Genomic DNA, 17,494 nt, shown 5'->3' with positions numbered 1-17,494 from the left:
ACAGTATCCTCTCACTCAAATTCAGTTTATATGCATGTCATAGCATCACTTCCCTGATGTCATGGTCATGAAGAACAAAGGACAACAACAAAGAAACTAAGCTGCATAAAGCATGGTATTTTGAATACAAATGAAATAATATTTTTAAGTGTTTAGTAGCATAGGGCCTGGCACATGGTAGGTGCTTCACAAATATTTATCCTTTCCCCTTTTAGTTATTCCCTTCCCCTCCTCTAATGGACATCATGACAAAAGAGTTAGTCACAAGGAAATTTAGGAAGACTTTTATGAACTGATAAATAGGATGAAATGAGCAGAACCAGAGAACAATTTATATAATAACCAAAAATTTACAAAGACTTTGAAAGAGTCAAGAATTCTGATTAATTCAATGGCCAGCAAATATTTTAAGGGGGGGAGAAATCATTGATGAAGATTGTAACCCACTTTCTGACAGAGAGGTAATAAACTCAATATGCAAAAATGAGATATAATAGTTTTGGACATGGCCAATGTGGGAATTTGTTTTAGTTGATTATACAGACTAGTTACAAGGATTTGGTATTTCTTTTTCATTAGGAAGAAATATGGAAGAAAAAATAAATTACTTTTAATTTTAAAAGAAGAAAAATCAAGATAGCTGATTTACTAGGCTGTAATATCTCTATTCTCCATGATTTTCCAAGTCATCAATTCAACTCAGCAAATATAAATAAACCCTACTCTCAATGCTATCAGAGACAGGATTTACACTCAGGTCTTCATGTTTTGATGCTTGTTCTTTATCTACAGTGCCACACTGCCTCTCAAATTCCATATAATGGAATACTTTTAAAATGTTTGTTGAATTTTATTGAATGGAACACATTGTCAAGGGCTGGCATTGGGACATCCAGAAGAACATCTGGAAGTACCTACTAGGAATAGACTATTCCCCAGGATGCTCTGGGACTTGGGTGGCAGAAGTCACCAACTAGATAATAATTGCCCATAAGGACAGGGATAATGTACTCTCTGGTTCCTCCAGAGTGAGTACCAGGCTTGGAAAACCCTCTCCTCTTTTATCATCATTGTAGCTTAGTCCTCAAGGTTATCATCATTGTAGCTTAGTCCTCAAGGGATTAGATTTCTTCCTGAGAAAGACCTCTTCCCACCTGGAGTTTTCTAACTGTCTTTTGTTTTGGTCAGGATAGCAGTGAGGCATCCGAAGGGACGATTGCCTGGGATGAAGACATCCTGAAATGGTGGGGGGAATGGAGCTCCTGGTCAACTTGCTCACGTACCTGTGGAGGGGGAGTAATGTCGCGAGAGAGGCATTGTCTTCAGCGGAGGTAGGTCTTTGTTGGTGAGTGGAGGGAGGGTGACATGTAGGACCAAGGAGGTCCCAGAGAAAGAAAAAGGGGTATGGGCCACTTCTAAAAAGAGAACTGTGGTCCACAGGGGCAGCACCTCAGAAGTCTAAGGAGAAAGGACTTCTTTAACTAGCCTTGCTTTTAGGAAGATGCTTAAAATAAGAAGCCTGGTCTTGATAAGAGCTCCAACCTGATTGGTTATTTTGTTTTATGATGACCAAGTTATAAGTTGTCATTTCTATTTTTGAGTACCTATTTTGAGGCCTCCAATCTGAAGTCTCATTTTACATAATTAGCATTTTTATAGTACTGTATGGCGAAGTGCCTCCTTCGATCTCATAGCAACCCTCTTATGTGGTTCTTGACCAGAGGAGGAAATCATCTGGTGCATCTTCTGTACTTCAAACTCTGACTCAAGGTTTAGCTCACCTCTCAGGTCCTTAATTAAACCTTCTTTGACTCCTCCAGCAGAATCTCCCTCCTCTGAAACTCTTTAACTTCTTGTTATTTGGTTGTGTGATCCCACTTGAGATTTTCTTGGCAAAGATACTAGAGTGGTTTTCCATTTCTTTTTCTAGCTCACTTTACTGATGAGGAAACTAAGGCAAACTGGGTAAAGTGGCCTGCTCAGGATCACACAGCTAATAAATGTCTGAGTCTGAATTTGAACTCAAGTCTTCCTGACCCTAGACCTGACGGTCTGTGCCACTTATCTGACCCCTGAACTCTTAACATTTCTGGTCAATTAATGCTTTATTGATCTTGTGACATTTCTATTTAAATATTTTGTAAGTAAGCTTTTCCTAGATTGTTCTAGTCTTCTTTATTTTATTTTTAGTTTTAGTTTTTGCAAGGCAGTGGGATTAAGTGGCTTGCCCAAGGCCACACAGCTAGGTAATTATTAAGTGTCTGAGGCTGGATTTGAACTCAGGTACTCCTGACTCCAGGGCCAGTGCTCTAGCCACTGTGCCACCTAGCTGCCCTAGACCTTAGTCTTGAGGTGTCATTAGTCTCTTTTGTATACTACACAATGCCTAATAACAATGATGATGATAATAAACATACCAGAGAGCTTTTCTGTTTCAAAAAGAGTACAAATATTATCATTATATTATGGTTGAGGAAACTGAGACCCAGAGGGGAAAATTATTTTCCTGGTAGGACTAGGCAGCTAGGTGTCTCAGTGGATAAAGTGCCAGGCTTAGTGTCAGAAAGACCTTTGTTCATGTAACCCTGTTTGATTTGGTTTCTTCATCTGTAAAATGAGTTGGAGAAGGAAATGACAAATCACTTCAGAATGTTTGTCCAACCCCCCCCCCCCCCAATAACCCAAGAAACCAAATGGGGTTCATGAAGAATAGGACATGAATGAAAAATAACATCAGGACTAGGGACATGGACTCGGTCTCCTGAGTCCATGCTCCTTCTCATTATGATGCTTTGTTGTTCTTAAGGATGTGCTCATCCACTAAGTAGGTGCTTAAGGAACACACTGAATGAGTCTTAAACAATCTGAGACTGGTTTTTAGGAACTAATGGGTTACAATAGACTAATAGCTAAATTCTAGATTTTTTAGTCTTCCCTAGATCCTTGTATTCTCCAATCCAACTGCTATTATTATTATTACCATGTTAATGATAATTGAAATTATCTAATGGTTTAAAGTCTGTCTCATTTGATCTGTTCCTTGTATAATAAAAAATTGGTGCATTGCCAGAGATGAAAGTCTCATTGGTTAAAATTTGATTGTTATTGGGGGAGGGGGCACTACTTGACTCAAAAAGGAAGTAATACTAATGTTAACTATATTGTTTGTTTGTTTATTTCTTGCAAGGCAATGGGGTTAAGTGGCTTGCCCAAGGCCACACAGCTAGGTGATTATTAAGTGTCTCAGGTCAAATTTGAACTCAGGTCCTCCTGACTCCAGGGCCGGTGCTCTATCCACTGTGCCACCTAGCCACCCCTAAATATATTGTTGCTAATAATAATTTCGGGTCAGTTATTACTGTAGTTGGCTTTATGCAACAGAGTTCTGAAAGCTGTAAATGGAGTTGTTTTTCCATTGAACTCTCATTTTTTCAGATGATAACTGGAAGTGGTCTCTAACCTGTGAGAGCTTGGACTTGCTCAAAGCAGGCTAGAAACAGGAGATCTAGGACACAAACAGAAGTTTAATTGATTTCAGAATGAGAAGAATGATGCATGCAAATGGAAGTCCCACTCTTGAGAAGAAGGTTTTATCTTGCTAGGAAAAAGGCAGACTTTATATACATAAATCTCAAGTTGACTGGACTGTGACAGAATCATTTTTTAGGTTTTGAGTTGTGGGTTCTCAGGATCCAGGATCCTGTGGGAAAAATTCTTAAATTGATTGTCTCAAGTCTTGGGGGATCATGATTACTTTGTGAAGTACAGAACAAGAGTTCCATGATGGGAACAGGGGTGAATATGTCAAGAGATGTGATGAATATTGGCTTTCAGGTCCTTGGGGGAACTAAAAATCATAAATCCCTCAGTGAGCAACTGGTGATGATCAAAACAACACACTTTGCCAGAGGGTGAGATCTTCCAGAACACAAAGGATTGTGGTTATACCAAGCTCAGGATACAACCTGTTTGCTGGGCCTTAAACAGGGTGTCTCCAAAATATTTTGACCACATTTTTATTGCTTACTGTCTGTCCTTACCCAACATTTTGGTTTTAAATATCCTTCTAAGGAAGTTTCTTTCTCTGTTAAGGAGTTAATAGCCAATAAAATGTTTAAATACTCCCTGGGAGGTGGATAACTAAAAGAACTTTCTAGTGAATCTTTTTGTAATAATCTCTTATGCATTCTAGTTCTATGACATCTCTCATTGTAGTTGTATTACCACTCCTCATACACAATGACTCCACATACACATCTCTATGACTTTGTATTGATAGTGTCCAAAGCCTGAACCTTTTCGCCTATGTCTCTTAGAAATGCTAGTCTCATCTAAGACTTAGTTCCAGTGCCCTCCTTCTGCAGCTGACCTCTCTTGATCCCAGCTACTAGTGTTTTCTCTCCAAAACCAATTTAGTATCTTTTGTATTCATATCTAAATATGTGTTATTTATATTAATTAAATGTAAACTTCTTGAGGATTTTGCCTTAGTATCCCCAGTACCTTGTACAACATAGACTCTTAATTATTATTATTTTTGTAGTTTTTTACAAGGTAGTGGGTTAAGTGACTTGCCCAAGGTCACACAGCTAGGTAATCATGTCTGAGGCCAGATTTGAACTCAGATTCTCCTGACTCCAGGGCCAGTGACAACATAGACTCTCAACCTCTGTTTGCCTCAGTTTCCTTAGTTGTAAAATAAGGTTAACGATGATTCCTTCCAAGGTTGTGGTGAGGAAGAGCTACTATTTGTAAAGTCCTTATTGACCAATCTCAGATTCATCCCCTTCTCTCTGCTCATTTGACCGGTGTCCTCATTCAAAGCCTCATCACTTCTCTGAACTATTGCAGTAGCCTCCTGATTGACCTTTCTGCTCTCAACTTCTTCCCTCTCTGATCTGTATTTCATGTAGCTATTGAACTGATATTACTTTAAAACTCTTCATAGTCTGACTTCAGCCTCCTTTTTCTTGGCTTTTTTATTATTTTTATTTTTTAAATTTATTTTATTTTATTTTATTTTAATTTATTTTATTATTTATTATTTTATTATTCTCCATTATTTATTTTATTATTCTCCTCCATATATTCCACTTTCCGTCCAAACTACTATTTATTATTCCTTGAACTTGGTATTCCATCTCCTACTTTCTTGGCTTCTCACGTGCTGTTTTTTGCCCCTAGCTTCCTTTAAGCTTATGAACTTCCTTTCTCTTCCCCCTCTCATAGAATCCCCCAGTTCTTTTTGCACTCTCCCTCATGAAATCATTTTGCATTGATTCATGTGTGTTCATGTTACAACATGTAAACTCCTTGAGGGCAGACACCATTTCCTTTTTTTTGCCTTTGTATTCTCAGGAATAGTCTTGCCAATTATTGTTGAGCTGTTACAATCATGTCCAACTTTCTGTGATGCCCCTTTGGGAATGGTTTGGCATTTCCTTCTTCAGTTCATTTTACAGATGAGGAAACTATGGCAAACATGGGTAAGTGACTTACCCAGGGTTATTCAGCTAGTAAGTGTCTGAAACTGGATTTGAAGTCAATGATTCCTGACTCCATGTCTGGTATTCTATCCAAACTAGGCGTTCAATAAATGTCTATTGAACTGAAAATTTATAAACACAGTGGAGCTCTCTGACACAAAACCCACTCACTCACACACTTACATCCTCATACCCTTAACACCCATACCCACCCACACCTACCCACCCAAACATAACCCTTGACCTTTTAGTTGGAGCTGATTGATGATTAGTCACAGAGGATCGGGAGAGACACTGACTGGTTCTGTCATGCAGAGGGTTACTTATTTGTTCTCTCGATACCCCTTCCTCCTTCTGCCTGATTCTTTTGTCTTTCAGGCTTCTCACATCTCAGGGGACAAGCAGCATCATGTGCTCAGGCCAGTCCAAGAGCTACCACCTTTGCCACCAACAGGTAAGAGCTGATAGTAGTATTTAGCTGATTTCCTGAGTCCTTACTAAGACTAGAGTCTGAGTAGGAACAAGACTGCCAAGTAGTTAAGTCCCTCAAAGGAAGACCTGAGTTCAAATGTAGCCTTGGAAACTTGTTAGCTACGTGACCTTGGGCAAGTCTCTTTACCTTTATCTGTCTCAATTTCAATAATAGCACCTATCTTCCAAGGTTATGGTAAAGATAAATGAAGGAAGTATTTGTAAAGCATTTAGCACAATGCATAGTGTATTCAATAGGTACTTAATACATACCTATTTCCTTCCATGAAAGGACAAGAGACTTGCCCACTGTTAATTGGGTTAAAGATGATGTCTGTTCCTCTTGACTAATATTATAAATCAGATCACATTCTCTTTCCTACTCTTCCCTACATGGAATTTGAATTTCACTGTATTGTAGATTTATAGTTAGAAGAAACCTTAGAAACCATTGAGTACAAAAATCCTCATTCTACAGATGATGAAACTGAGGCTAAAGTCACATAGCTAGATACTATGTGAGATAGAATTTGAACTCAGAACTTCCTGAGAACCAAGTCCAATGTTGACCTTTGATCATATGCTGCCTTTCCCCTAACATTCTTTTTTTTTTATTTTAAATTTTCATTCATTTATTTATTTATTTTTAGGTTTTTTTTTTTTGCAAGGCAATGGGGGTTAAGTAGCTTGCCCAAGGCCACACAGCTAGATAATTATTATGTGTCTGAGGCCGGATTTGAACTCAGGTACTGCTGACTCCAGGGCCGGTGCTCTATCTACTGTGCCACCTAGCTGCCCCTACATTCTTTTTTTAAAAATTTATTTATTTATTTAAGGCAATGGGGTTAAATGACTTGCCTAAGGTCACACAGCTAGGCAATTATTAAGTGTCTGAGGCTGGATTTGAACTCAGTCTTCCTGACTCCAGGGCAGGAGCTCTATCCATTGTGCCACCTAGTTGCCCCACCCCTAACATTCTTTGGATCGGAAGAGAATTTTTCCTTTTTAACTCCTATATTCTCTGGGAAGAAAAATGCACAATTGAGGTGTGAGGGACTCCTTTCTGTATGCTCAGAGGGCCAGGATATGTTTTCTCTGTCCTGTAGCTAGCTACCCTCTCTTTTTGGAGGTTTAGGCAATATAATGTTGTAGAACACTTAGGAAGACCTTAGTTCAAATCCTGCCTCAAATACTTATTTTGTGACCCTGATCCAGTTACAGCCTCCATTAGCCCCAGTTTCCCCCTCAGTAAAAATGGGATTAATAATAGTAAGCACATCATAGGTGGTTAGGAGTCTCAAGTGAAGTAACATACGATCAGCATTAAGCTATCATTATCATATTCATTGTGTTTTATAGCCTTGCCCAGCAAACTCAGACAGCTTTAAGCAACTGCAATGTGCTATTTTTAATGGCAAAGTCTTTGGAAAGCACCACTACCACTGGATCCCCCTCTACCCAGGTAACCCCACAACTTTAGGCATCTTTCATCTAAAAGTTACTGCCCTCTGGATCATAGGGCATGGGAGAAGCCAGAGTCAGAGTCCAACCTTGACAAATTGGGTACACTGGAGGGTGAATGGACTGGCGGGGTTGGTGTGGTTATAGATATCTGTCTTAGTGAAAGCCTGAAGATGGAAAAAGTGAGAAAAGAAAAAGGAAAGAGCAAGAGAAGGGGAAAGCACATTTGTGGTCTATGGTGCAGACATTCCAGAAAGCATGGCAAAGGAGATGGGTAGGACATTGAAAGAGGGGATAAGTTTGAAGGGAAGGGGAATAAGGGTTTTAAATATTGGCTGCTGGGGGGTTCAGAATCACTGTGATTGGTAGGAGATGACCAGGCAGAAGTTTGCTAATCTTTGAGGTATAAGTTCGTGCAGATCTTTATTTTATGTATGGGTTTAACAAAAGCATAAAGTCTTGTCAGAGTCTTAGGTGATTCAGATGAGGGGACAGCTTGTTGTTTCCTTCATTCTCAAAGAGGACCATGCCATTAGGGAGGGAGATGTCATGTCAAGCAAGTGAATGGGATTTAAGTGAAGGGGTGCTATGCTCCAGCCTCACTTTCTTCTCCAGAACCATGTGGATTCAGGACAGATCAGGACAACTGGGGATGGTCCTGGATGCAATGGCCTTTTAATTGAAGGTCTTTCTAGGTCTCAGTTTGCTTGGAGAAACTCCCATTCCTATGCCTTAGAAGAGAGTTGCCTTAGTACAAATACTTCTCTAAGGGGACAGGTACTTGGAACTGTACACCATATAGGAGATCTACATTGGAGCTTTTCCTTGATTTTTCCCAACATTTCCAGAGTACCACTGGAACTTTCATCCCTTGTTCTTGCCATATGAACAGGCCATCTTTTCTTAGTCATAATTTCTTAATGACTTCCTTTACATCTCCTCCAGAATTCCTCACAGATGAGGAGTAGAGGCTCAGAGAGGTTCAAACTTACTTAAGTTCACACAGCTAATCAGTGGTAGTTACTTTAAAGTCATTGTTTCATACTGCCTCCCCAGGAGTAAACTTGGGTTAGGTGGCTTCCATCTTCTTCCAGGGCTAGGAATGGGAAAAGAGAATAGGGAGTGCCGTAAAGTTGACATTGGTTAACAGACCAGCATTTGAACCCAGAGCCCCTGTCTCCAAATTCATCCCACTTTCTACTGCCTCCCCTAATACATCTGCTTTTTCTTCCTTTCCCAATTCTAGATGATTATATCAATATCTCTAACAGACCGTGTGACCTCCAATGTACCACCAAGAGTGGGGAGAGGCAACTGATGGTACAAGCCCAAGATGGGACCTCCTGCAAGGACTGGACGTATCAAGGAGTCTGCATCAATGGCCACTGTGAGGTGAGGTCCTCTAAGAGGAGAACACCAAGAGCTGCTTCCTCACCGGCTGGAAAATTTACAAAGTGTTCGAGGAATCGCTGTCTCTCTTGCTCTTGGTAAACCTGTTGCTGGGGCAGCTAGGTGGTGCCAGAGTGGATACTTGAACCTAGAGTTAGGAAGACTCAACTTTTCCTGAGTTCAAATTCAGCTTCAGACATTTTGTAGCTGTGTCATCCTGGGAAAGTCACATAAACTTGTTTGCCTCATTTTCCTCATCTGTAAAATGAGCTGGAGAAGGTAATGGCAAAATAATCCGGTATCTTTGCCAAGAAAACCCTAAATGGGTACATGAAGAATCAAACACAACTGAACAACAACAAACAAAAGTGAATCTTTTAAATCTCTTGTCTGGCATTTCTAAGAGCATCACAGATTCTAAAAGTGGAAAGGATCTAGAGGTCATCTGATTCAAACCCCTCATTTTTCAGATGAAGAAACTGAGATTCAGGTAGATGAGAGTGGCCAAATTCTCTTTCATGTCATCTTCGTGTCTCTGGAACTTGACATTGGAATGAAGGATAGGTAATCTAACAGCCACCCTTGAAGGCCTAACTCTTGCAAACCAGGGAAAAACTGGAAAAGGGCCCCATGTCATATCTATAATTATATATCAAAAACATATAACCAAGAGGGGAAATCCATTCCCTTTCTGCTTTCATGTAGATCATTCCTGACATCGCTGCAATGGTAATTTCTGTCCATAGGTCATGGGAGAACCCTGCCTGCTACCATTCTTTGGTCACAACCAATCAATCAATAAACATTTATTTATTACCCACTATGGGCCAGACAATATGTTCTAAGTGCTGAGAATACAAAAAAAAAAAGAGGCAAAAAACAGTTCATACCCTCAAGGAGCTAACAATCTAATAAGGGAAACAACATACAAAAAAGTATATACCTAGCAAGCTATATACAGGATAAAGATGAATTAGAAGAGGAAAAACTCTAGAATTAAGAGGGGTTAGGAAGGCTTCTTGTAGAGCAGGGGGTGGGAAACCTTTTTTTCTACCAAGGGACATTTGAATATAACATCATTCAAGGAGTGTATTTGGTCAAATATTAAATTAATTCACTCCTAAAAAGCTCCTAGGTTTATTGAATTTAGAGTCCCCCTCTCCCCCCCACATCCTGTGGGATTTTATTTGGGACTTAAAGGGAAGCCAGAGAGGTCAGTAATCAGAAGAGGAGCTGAAGGGTCCTGAAAGGTCATGTAGTTCAACTTCTTCATTTCACAGATGAGGAAATTGAATCTCAGAGGCGTTGTAACTTATCCAAGTTTACAAAAATCAATCAGCCAAGAATTTATTCAGTGACTAGGTACCACACTGGGCTCTGGGGATACATAGACACTAAATGAAGCACAGAGATGGCAATTGAATTTAAGGGAGGGGATGAGGTCACAGAAAGTTTAGAAAGAGAAGAGTAAGGGACCCAAGGAAGAGATTTTTGGAATTCTTAGAGTATGTGATTTGGATAATGAGTTATCAAGAGACTGAAGAGAAATAGACAGGTGGTAAGTGAGGTGAAATTTGAACACCAAATCTTTGGGCTCCATGTTCATCATTCTCTTATGACATGCTTCCTCCTCTGAAGTGAGCGTCACTGGGGGAAAATAGACATTCTAGGTACAATTAACTAAAACAAAGAAGAAGCCTTTAAAGAAATATAATTTTGGGGCAGCTAGGTGGCACAGTGGATAAAGCACCGGCCTTGTAGTCAGGAGTACTTGGGTTCAAATCTGGCCTCAGACATTTAATAATTACCTAGCTGTGTGGCCTTGGGCAAGCCACTTAACCCCATTTGCCTTGCAAAAAACCTAAAGAAAAAAAAGAAATATAATTTTAAAGACATTCTGGAAAAAATCATTTTGCCTATGAATGTCTAAGAGGGATTCTAAGACATGGTTAGACAAATCCTGGAAAAATCCTATCTTTCTTCTTTTTTACAGCCAGTTGGATGTGATGGTAGTCTCCACTCCTTCCAGATGATGGACAGGTGCCGTGTTTGTGGCGGAGATGGCAGCACATGTTACCGAGTTTCAGGGAACTTCCGAAAGGGGATCTCACAGTTAGGTACACCCCGCTGATGATATGCCAGAATTCCTCAAAGGGCTATGGGGAGGACAGAAGAAGGTGCTATATCAGTCTGGGGAGGGGGCAGAGCCCATATGTTAAGTCTTCAGACTCTGGGACTGGTAAGACTATAGGAGGGATCCCTTCAGTTGTCTTTCTTTTCCTCTATTACCTTCCTGCTCTTAGGTCTTACTGTAGGTGGACAATTTCTTTATATGTAATTCTGACCTGCCAGGGTTATTGAAGAAGGTAGTGTAGTGTAGTCTAGACAGAAGAATAAAACCCTTAGAGACAGAAGACCTGGTTGAAGTCCTATCTCTGCCATTAAATTAGCTGTGTGAACTTTGGAAAGTCCCTTCATTCCTCTTTGGCTCAGATTTCTCATCTGTAAGACAACAAGGCGATCTCTCAGATACTATCCACATCTGACATTCCCCAGACAGCCAAGTGACCCAATGTATAGAGTGCTGGACTTGGAATTAGGAAGACAAGTTCGAATCTAGCCTTATATAATTCTTTACTTAGTCATCCTGGATAAGTCACTTAATTTCTGTCAATCACATCTATAAAGTGGGTTTAATAAACCTCTCAAGGTTGTTTTAATGATAAAATTAGATAATATTTGAAAAACACTTTGCAAACTTAAAGTGCTACCTAGTAATACCACTACTATCGTTATTATAACTAGTACTAGTACTACCACTACTATTACTAAACTACTACCACCCTACCACTATCATTATTTCTATGACCTAACCTTAGTATCACTAGTGCTATTACTATCATTAGTACTACTGCTACTATTACTACTGTTATCACTGTTACCCCACTACCATTACTATGACAACTGACTATCACTAGTACTAGTACTACTACTACCACCAACCACTATCACTAGTTACTACCACTACTATTACTACTACCATTACTACTATTATAACTCCTATTACTAGTACTAGTATTACTATCACTACTACTACTACTACTACTACTACTACTACTACTACTACCATTGTTATTTTTGCTATTTAAATCTTGCAAGATATCTTGGAGTTTGAGGGCTAAATTTTTTTCCTCTTCCCTACTTATTTATTTTATCATCTTTTTTTTCTTTAAACTGGGACAATTAACTCTTGTTCCATCTAGCTTCATTTTTACTTTCTTGAAATAGAGCTCTGGAAAATTAGACTTTGAATAAAGCCCATTGGGATTCAGATGGAGCTATTTGGCTATACTTTGAAAGTCACTTTGGCTCTCATTGGCCGATAATAGGTCCCAGTCCAAACCATACTTGGTCATCATTTGTGTTTTGATGACTCCAAGTGAGTGTAAATAGCAATTGTTTCTGTTCTGGTCACAAACCTTGACAGTCTTTCCTTCTTTTATTGATTCCCACCCCCCCAACCCACAAACTAGACCATCTTCTGTCTCATTTCTTACCAAGCCTTAAATCCCTGAATGGGTGTTGCTTCAAACATACAGACCTAGCTTAAAAAAAGATCAAGGTCTCCCATTATTCAGTGCCATCTCAAGTTGTCCTGGCTATGTCTTACCATTGGACTCCGATGACTGGAGGAGAAAGTGAGGTTGATGGCTTTGCACTTAAATATGGTTCATGTTCAAGTCAAAACACCACCATCCTGATCTCTTTGGTCCTCTTTGAGGATGAAGGACAAACAACTGTCACTGCTACTGTCACTCCTATGATTGCAGCTCCTATAACTGTATTCCTATTGGGTTCTCTTATTATCTCTACTCTGCAAAACTGCCTGATTTCTTTTCTTTTACTACCTAGGACCACCAAGGGTCTGATGCTTAGTTTAGGGCCTGGGGCATAGTAGGCACTTATTCAGTGTTGATTGGTTGATTGATGGAAGTACAATGGTTCATATCACCTTTGCTGTGGTCCTGTGCCAACTGACTTGAGAAGATTTTATAGGATTAGAGATTTAGAGCTAAAAAGGACCACAGAGATCTTCTAGTCCTTCATTTGAAGCCCACAGGGATTCAGTGACTTGCCCAAAGTCACACAGGTAGTAAATGGTTGAGGAAGTCTCTGATTTTAGTTCCTTTGACTAAATCCAGATTCCCACTGATGAACCCAATGCCCTTTGAGGCTTTCCTCTCCACTTCATTTCTGTCTGAGACTGATCCTTTTAACTGACCCTCCTTTGAGTCCTTGGTTCCTCCCCTCACCTGATAACTCAGCAGTCTTAAGCTGTGTATGAGGTCCTTCTTTCCCTACAAAGTAATTTTTCATCTTTCCAGGTTATATATTTATCACCAATATCCCTGTTGGTGCCACCGATATCCTTATCATCGAGCGCAGGAAGACGGAAAACATCCTTGGTAAAAGATGCAGGACTAAGGACATGGTCCTGCCCTTCCTTGGGATACCAGCTCCTTGACCCCATGGTGCAACACCTTTTAATCTATGCAATCCTGGCTCTGATTGGATAATAACTTCCCCTTAATTCAGCTCCTTGGGTCTTTGCTACTAATTTGTAAAATGAGAGGGTTGGACAAACTGGACTCTGAAGTCTTTTTCCAACTCCAAACCTATGATCCTATGACCCCTGTCAGCCCCTCCTCTGCTTATGTGTAGACTCCTCAGCACAAATAAATCAGGTGCTGATCCTGGTGACTTTGGTATGAGACTTGGAGAAGGAGCCAAAGTTTGAAACCACTTGTTTCATTTGACAGACTCCAAAGCAAGTCTCACTTGTCATCACAGCCTGTCTCTGGGCACTTGGTCAGGAACCACTGGGCATCCCCTAAAAATCCTATCTATCTATCAGGAGAGCCTCTGCCATGGCTAGCTGCCCTTCTATTTGGCTGCTCTCTTTCTCCATTCTCTTGTCTCCTTTTTTCTTTGTAGCATTGGCAGATGAAGCCGGGCACTTTGTCTTCAATGGGAACTCTGCTGTGGATCCCCCTCAGAACTTTCGAGTGGCTGGAACTGTGTTTAAGTACCGCCGCCCTCCTAGACAGCACTCAGAAGGCCTGGAGTACATTATAGCCCAGGGTCCCACCAATCAGTCCTTGAATGCCATGGTATGTAAGGGAGACACTGACAGAGGTGAAAAAAGGAGAAATGTTCAGTGAGGGATGGGCTGGCTGCAGTAGATTCTATAACCCTGGGAGCAGGGATTAGGAAGAAGATGAATGTCTTGAAGCTCCTGCCTAGTGGTTAGATCCCTGCACCACCTGGAGTTAGGAAGACCCAGTTTCAAATCTGGCCTCAGACACTTACTGACTGTGTGATCTTGGGCAGGTCACTAAACCTCCTTCTGTCTCAGTTTCTTCAGCTATTAACTTAACTTGTTAGGGGTGTTATGAGGATATTTGTAAAAATCCTTTAACATACTGTCTGGTATACAGAAAGAACTTAATAAATGCTTATCTCTTCCTTTTTCTCTTAAAAATGAGGGTTTGGAGGGGCAGCTAGGTGGCGCAGTGGATAGAGCACCGGCCTTGGAGTCAGGAGTACCTGGGTTCAAATCCGACCTCAGACACTTAATAATTACCTAGCCGTGTGGACTTGGGCAAGCCACTTAACTCCATTGCCTTGAAAACTCTAAAAAAAAAAAAATGAGGGTTTGGAATTGATGATCTCCCTGGTTCTTTTGGATAAGAAATTCATACTCCTACAATCTATAATTTCACCCAGAATAGTTCACTTTTCCCCTCCTAAATTGTGATTCACAAAACACTTTCCTTGCTGCCATCCTGTGGTAGTAATATCCTTGTTCCCATTTAATGAGGGAAGAATCTGAGATTGAGACTGTAAGTACATTACCCATAGTCACATAATCACTTTGATGAGAGGATCTCAAATGTAGGTTTTGTGACTTGAAAGAAGCTATGGGAATGTGCTTTCCGATGGGCCATAAGAGTATGTGTTCCCTTCATGATTTCATGGATGATTTCACGAGTTGGTTTGGTTTAAAAACAACAACCTAATAGTATCTCCTGGTGTCCAACCTCTTGGTGACCAGCCTCTTCAGAATTAGATTGTAGTCTGGCCTTGAAGTCAGGAAGATCTAGGTTCTCCTTCTGACACATACCCTGTGACCATGAACCCGCTATTATCTTCTCAGTGCCCTGAGACAACTCTTTAGAACTATTAATTGCAGATGGACTCCTAGACTACATCAATGGAGAGAGCTTCCATGCCAAGAATTCCCTATATTGATGAAATCACAGGTCCATATAGAAATATAAATTTTTCACATTCCAAGGGAGAAGAATGTTGATGATGTGAACTGGGCAAGGGGAAGCATAATTTCTTTCAGGTCATGGCTGACTTTACTGAAAACATGCTTTCTGACTTTTACTTTCAGTATTATAATTTCAATGGGAAGGTCCCCCACATATCTTATGACTTTACAGTGCCAAGGGCTCAGGTGCTAGCTGTCCACACAACTGCTCCAACTCCAGAGCCTCCTCCCTCTTTCCCTGGCCCAGATTCCCATGGCCATCAGCATCAGAATTTGAATTCATCTGAGCCTGGGCCAACTGCTGACTTCAATTCTACTTGGATTTCTGCCATTTCATCTGGGGAGGTGGATGGCCATATCCCACTGGGAAGAGACACCAGGAAGATCATCTTGGGTCAAAGAAACTTTGTCCAAAGGGATACTGCCACTGTCCAGGCTGGAGGTTGGGACCAGTCCATGGAAGAGGAGGAAGAGAAGCTTAGTTCTCAAGTGGAACAAGCATATCCCATCACCAGGGGAAGAGAAGAAGAAATGGCAACTGTTGGTGGAGAAGCAGACTTGGGTATGTGAACTTTGATCTTTGTTAGGGTGGGAAGCAATAGTAAGGATTTTTACTGAGAGTAATTAGGGATCATTTGTATTTAGCATTATTAGTTTTATTTAGGTTTCTGCTCTTTAGTTTAACTGGTTAGGGAAGCTAATAAAGGGCTAGTGTTGAATAATGGAAAGCAAATTGGATAGGTAGCCTGTGTTCCTTCTAGTAATACCATTCTTTTTTTTTTTTTTTTTTTTTGCAAGGCAAATGGGGTTAAGTGGCTTGCCCAAGGCCACACAGCTAGGTAATTATTAAGTGTCTGAGACTGGATTTGAACCCAGGTACTCCTGACTCCAGGGCCAGTGCTTTATCCACTGTGCCACCTAGCTGCCCCTAGTAATACCATTCTTTATGGGATTTGGATAAGTAAAAGTATGAGTGAGGGTAATCTGAATGGGGAGAATCAAGACAGGGAGGTAATAATGAGCATCAAGTGGGTGGAGAAGAGGGTAGAAGTTATATTCTTAGAGCAGAGAGGATATCTTGAAGAATCAGTAGTGAATTACAAATGATCAGGACTCAAGAGTGCAGAAAAGTGACCTAATTTGCTTTTGTTTTTATTTAAAACAAACAAAGCATTGACTATCAGGACAACCAACTGAATTTGCTTAGTAATTATTTATGTTTAAATTCATTTCAGTGTATTTGGCTTCATAATAGTTTTTCAACTATTCCTTTTCTTTCATTTTCATTCATTTTTCCTCTTTTGATCACAGTATATTCCTCCTGTACTTTTTTACCTTTCCCCCTTATTTTAAGAAGCAATTCATACATTTCTTTCTAGTCTTCATATTCTTGATCTTAAATGTATTATAACATAGTCCATTATATCAATGTATCACAAATCACTTAACTGTTTCCATCAGTCAGTCAGCAAACATTTGAGTGCCAACTATGTGTCTAGCAAATACTGTGTCTCTATAGAGACAAAGATAAAAGTGAAGCAACCCCTGTCCTCAAAAGATCTTCCATTTTATTGAGGAGATAATTTGTATACATTTAAGTGAATGCAAAATATATGCAAAATATGTAGGTAACTTCAAAGGGAGCCTGGGGTTGGGGGTGTCAGAAAAAAAACCTCATGAGGAAGATGATGCTCAAGATGAGCTTTTAAGGAAGTTAGTGATTTTAAGAGGCAGAAAAGATGAGGGAGGGCATTCTAGGCATGTGTGGGCAGCCTGTGCCCAGGCACAGATGGAATGTTGTTTGTGAGGTTATTATCCCTTTACAATTACAATTATTATCCCTTTTGATCCTCACAACTACCCTGGAAGGTAGGTGCTAATTTTTATCCCCATTTTACAGACGAGGAAACTGAGATGAACAGAGGTTAAATAAACTTGCCCAGAATCACACAGCTAGTAAATATCTAAGGCTGATTTTAGACCTGGTGTTCTATCCATGGTGCCATTGATATTGTGGAGGTAGAATTCATAAGCTTTGGTGACTGAATGAACCCATGAGGTTTAAATTATTTCAAGTTTTATGGGGTTTTTTGGCAAGGCAGTGGGGTTAAGTGACAAGGTCACTCAGCTAGTATCAAGTGTCAGAGGTCAGATTTGAACTCAGGTCCTCTTGTCTCTAGAATCGGTGCTCTAGTCCCACAGTACAGATGGAATGTTGTTTATGAGGAGCTTCAAGTAGGGCAGCTACCCTCCCATTTCTAGTTTATTTGTTTTTTTTGAAATTATATGTTATTGTTAACAAACTCTTGGAACAGATAGCTATTTTTAGGTTTAATAATGCTTTCAGGGT

At 40.2% G+C, this 17,494-nt stretch overlaps 1 protein-coding gene across 2 annotated transcripts in view; it reads left to right on the top strand.

Moving 5' to 3' along the window:
* LOC141512845 (ADAMTS-like protein 2) overlaps window positions 1–17,494 on the top strand; it is a 52,611-nt gene that overhangs the window by 20,960 nt on the left and 14,157 nt on the right. The window contains exons 2-9 of one of the 2 annotated variants that reach the window (XM_074222157.1): window positions 1,189–1,331; window positions 5,865–5,940; window positions 7,317–7,419; window positions 8,665–8,810; window positions 10,801–10,924; window positions 13,193–13,273; window positions 13,803–13,978; window positions 15,268–15,706. In XM_074222157.1, coding sequence (XP_074078258.1) covers window positions 1,189–1,331; window positions 5,865–5,940; window positions 7,317–7,419; window positions 8,665–8,810; window positions 10,801–10,924; window positions 13,193–13,273; window positions 13,803–13,978; window positions 15,268–15,706 — 1,288 coding nt within the window. Of the gene's footprint in view, window positions 1–1,188; window positions 1,332–5,864; window positions 5,941–7,316; window positions 7,420–8,664; window positions 8,811–10,800; window positions 10,925–13,192; window positions 13,274–13,802; window positions 13,979–15,267; window positions 15,707–17,494 lie in introns of those variants that run through there. The other variant, XM_074222158.1, reaches the window with a different exon arrangement.

This window comes from Macrotis lagotis, chromosome 2 (genome assembly GCF_037893015.1).
Source record: "Macrotis lagotis isolate mMagLag1 chromosome 2, bilby.v1.9.chrom.fasta, whole genome shotgun sequence".
NCBI lineage: Eukaryota > Metazoa > Chordata > Mammalia > Peramelemorphia > Peramelidae > Macrotis > Macrotis lagotis.
Note: the sequence above shows the minus strand (reverse complement) of the source record. Positions and strands in the feature narration are given on the sequence as shown.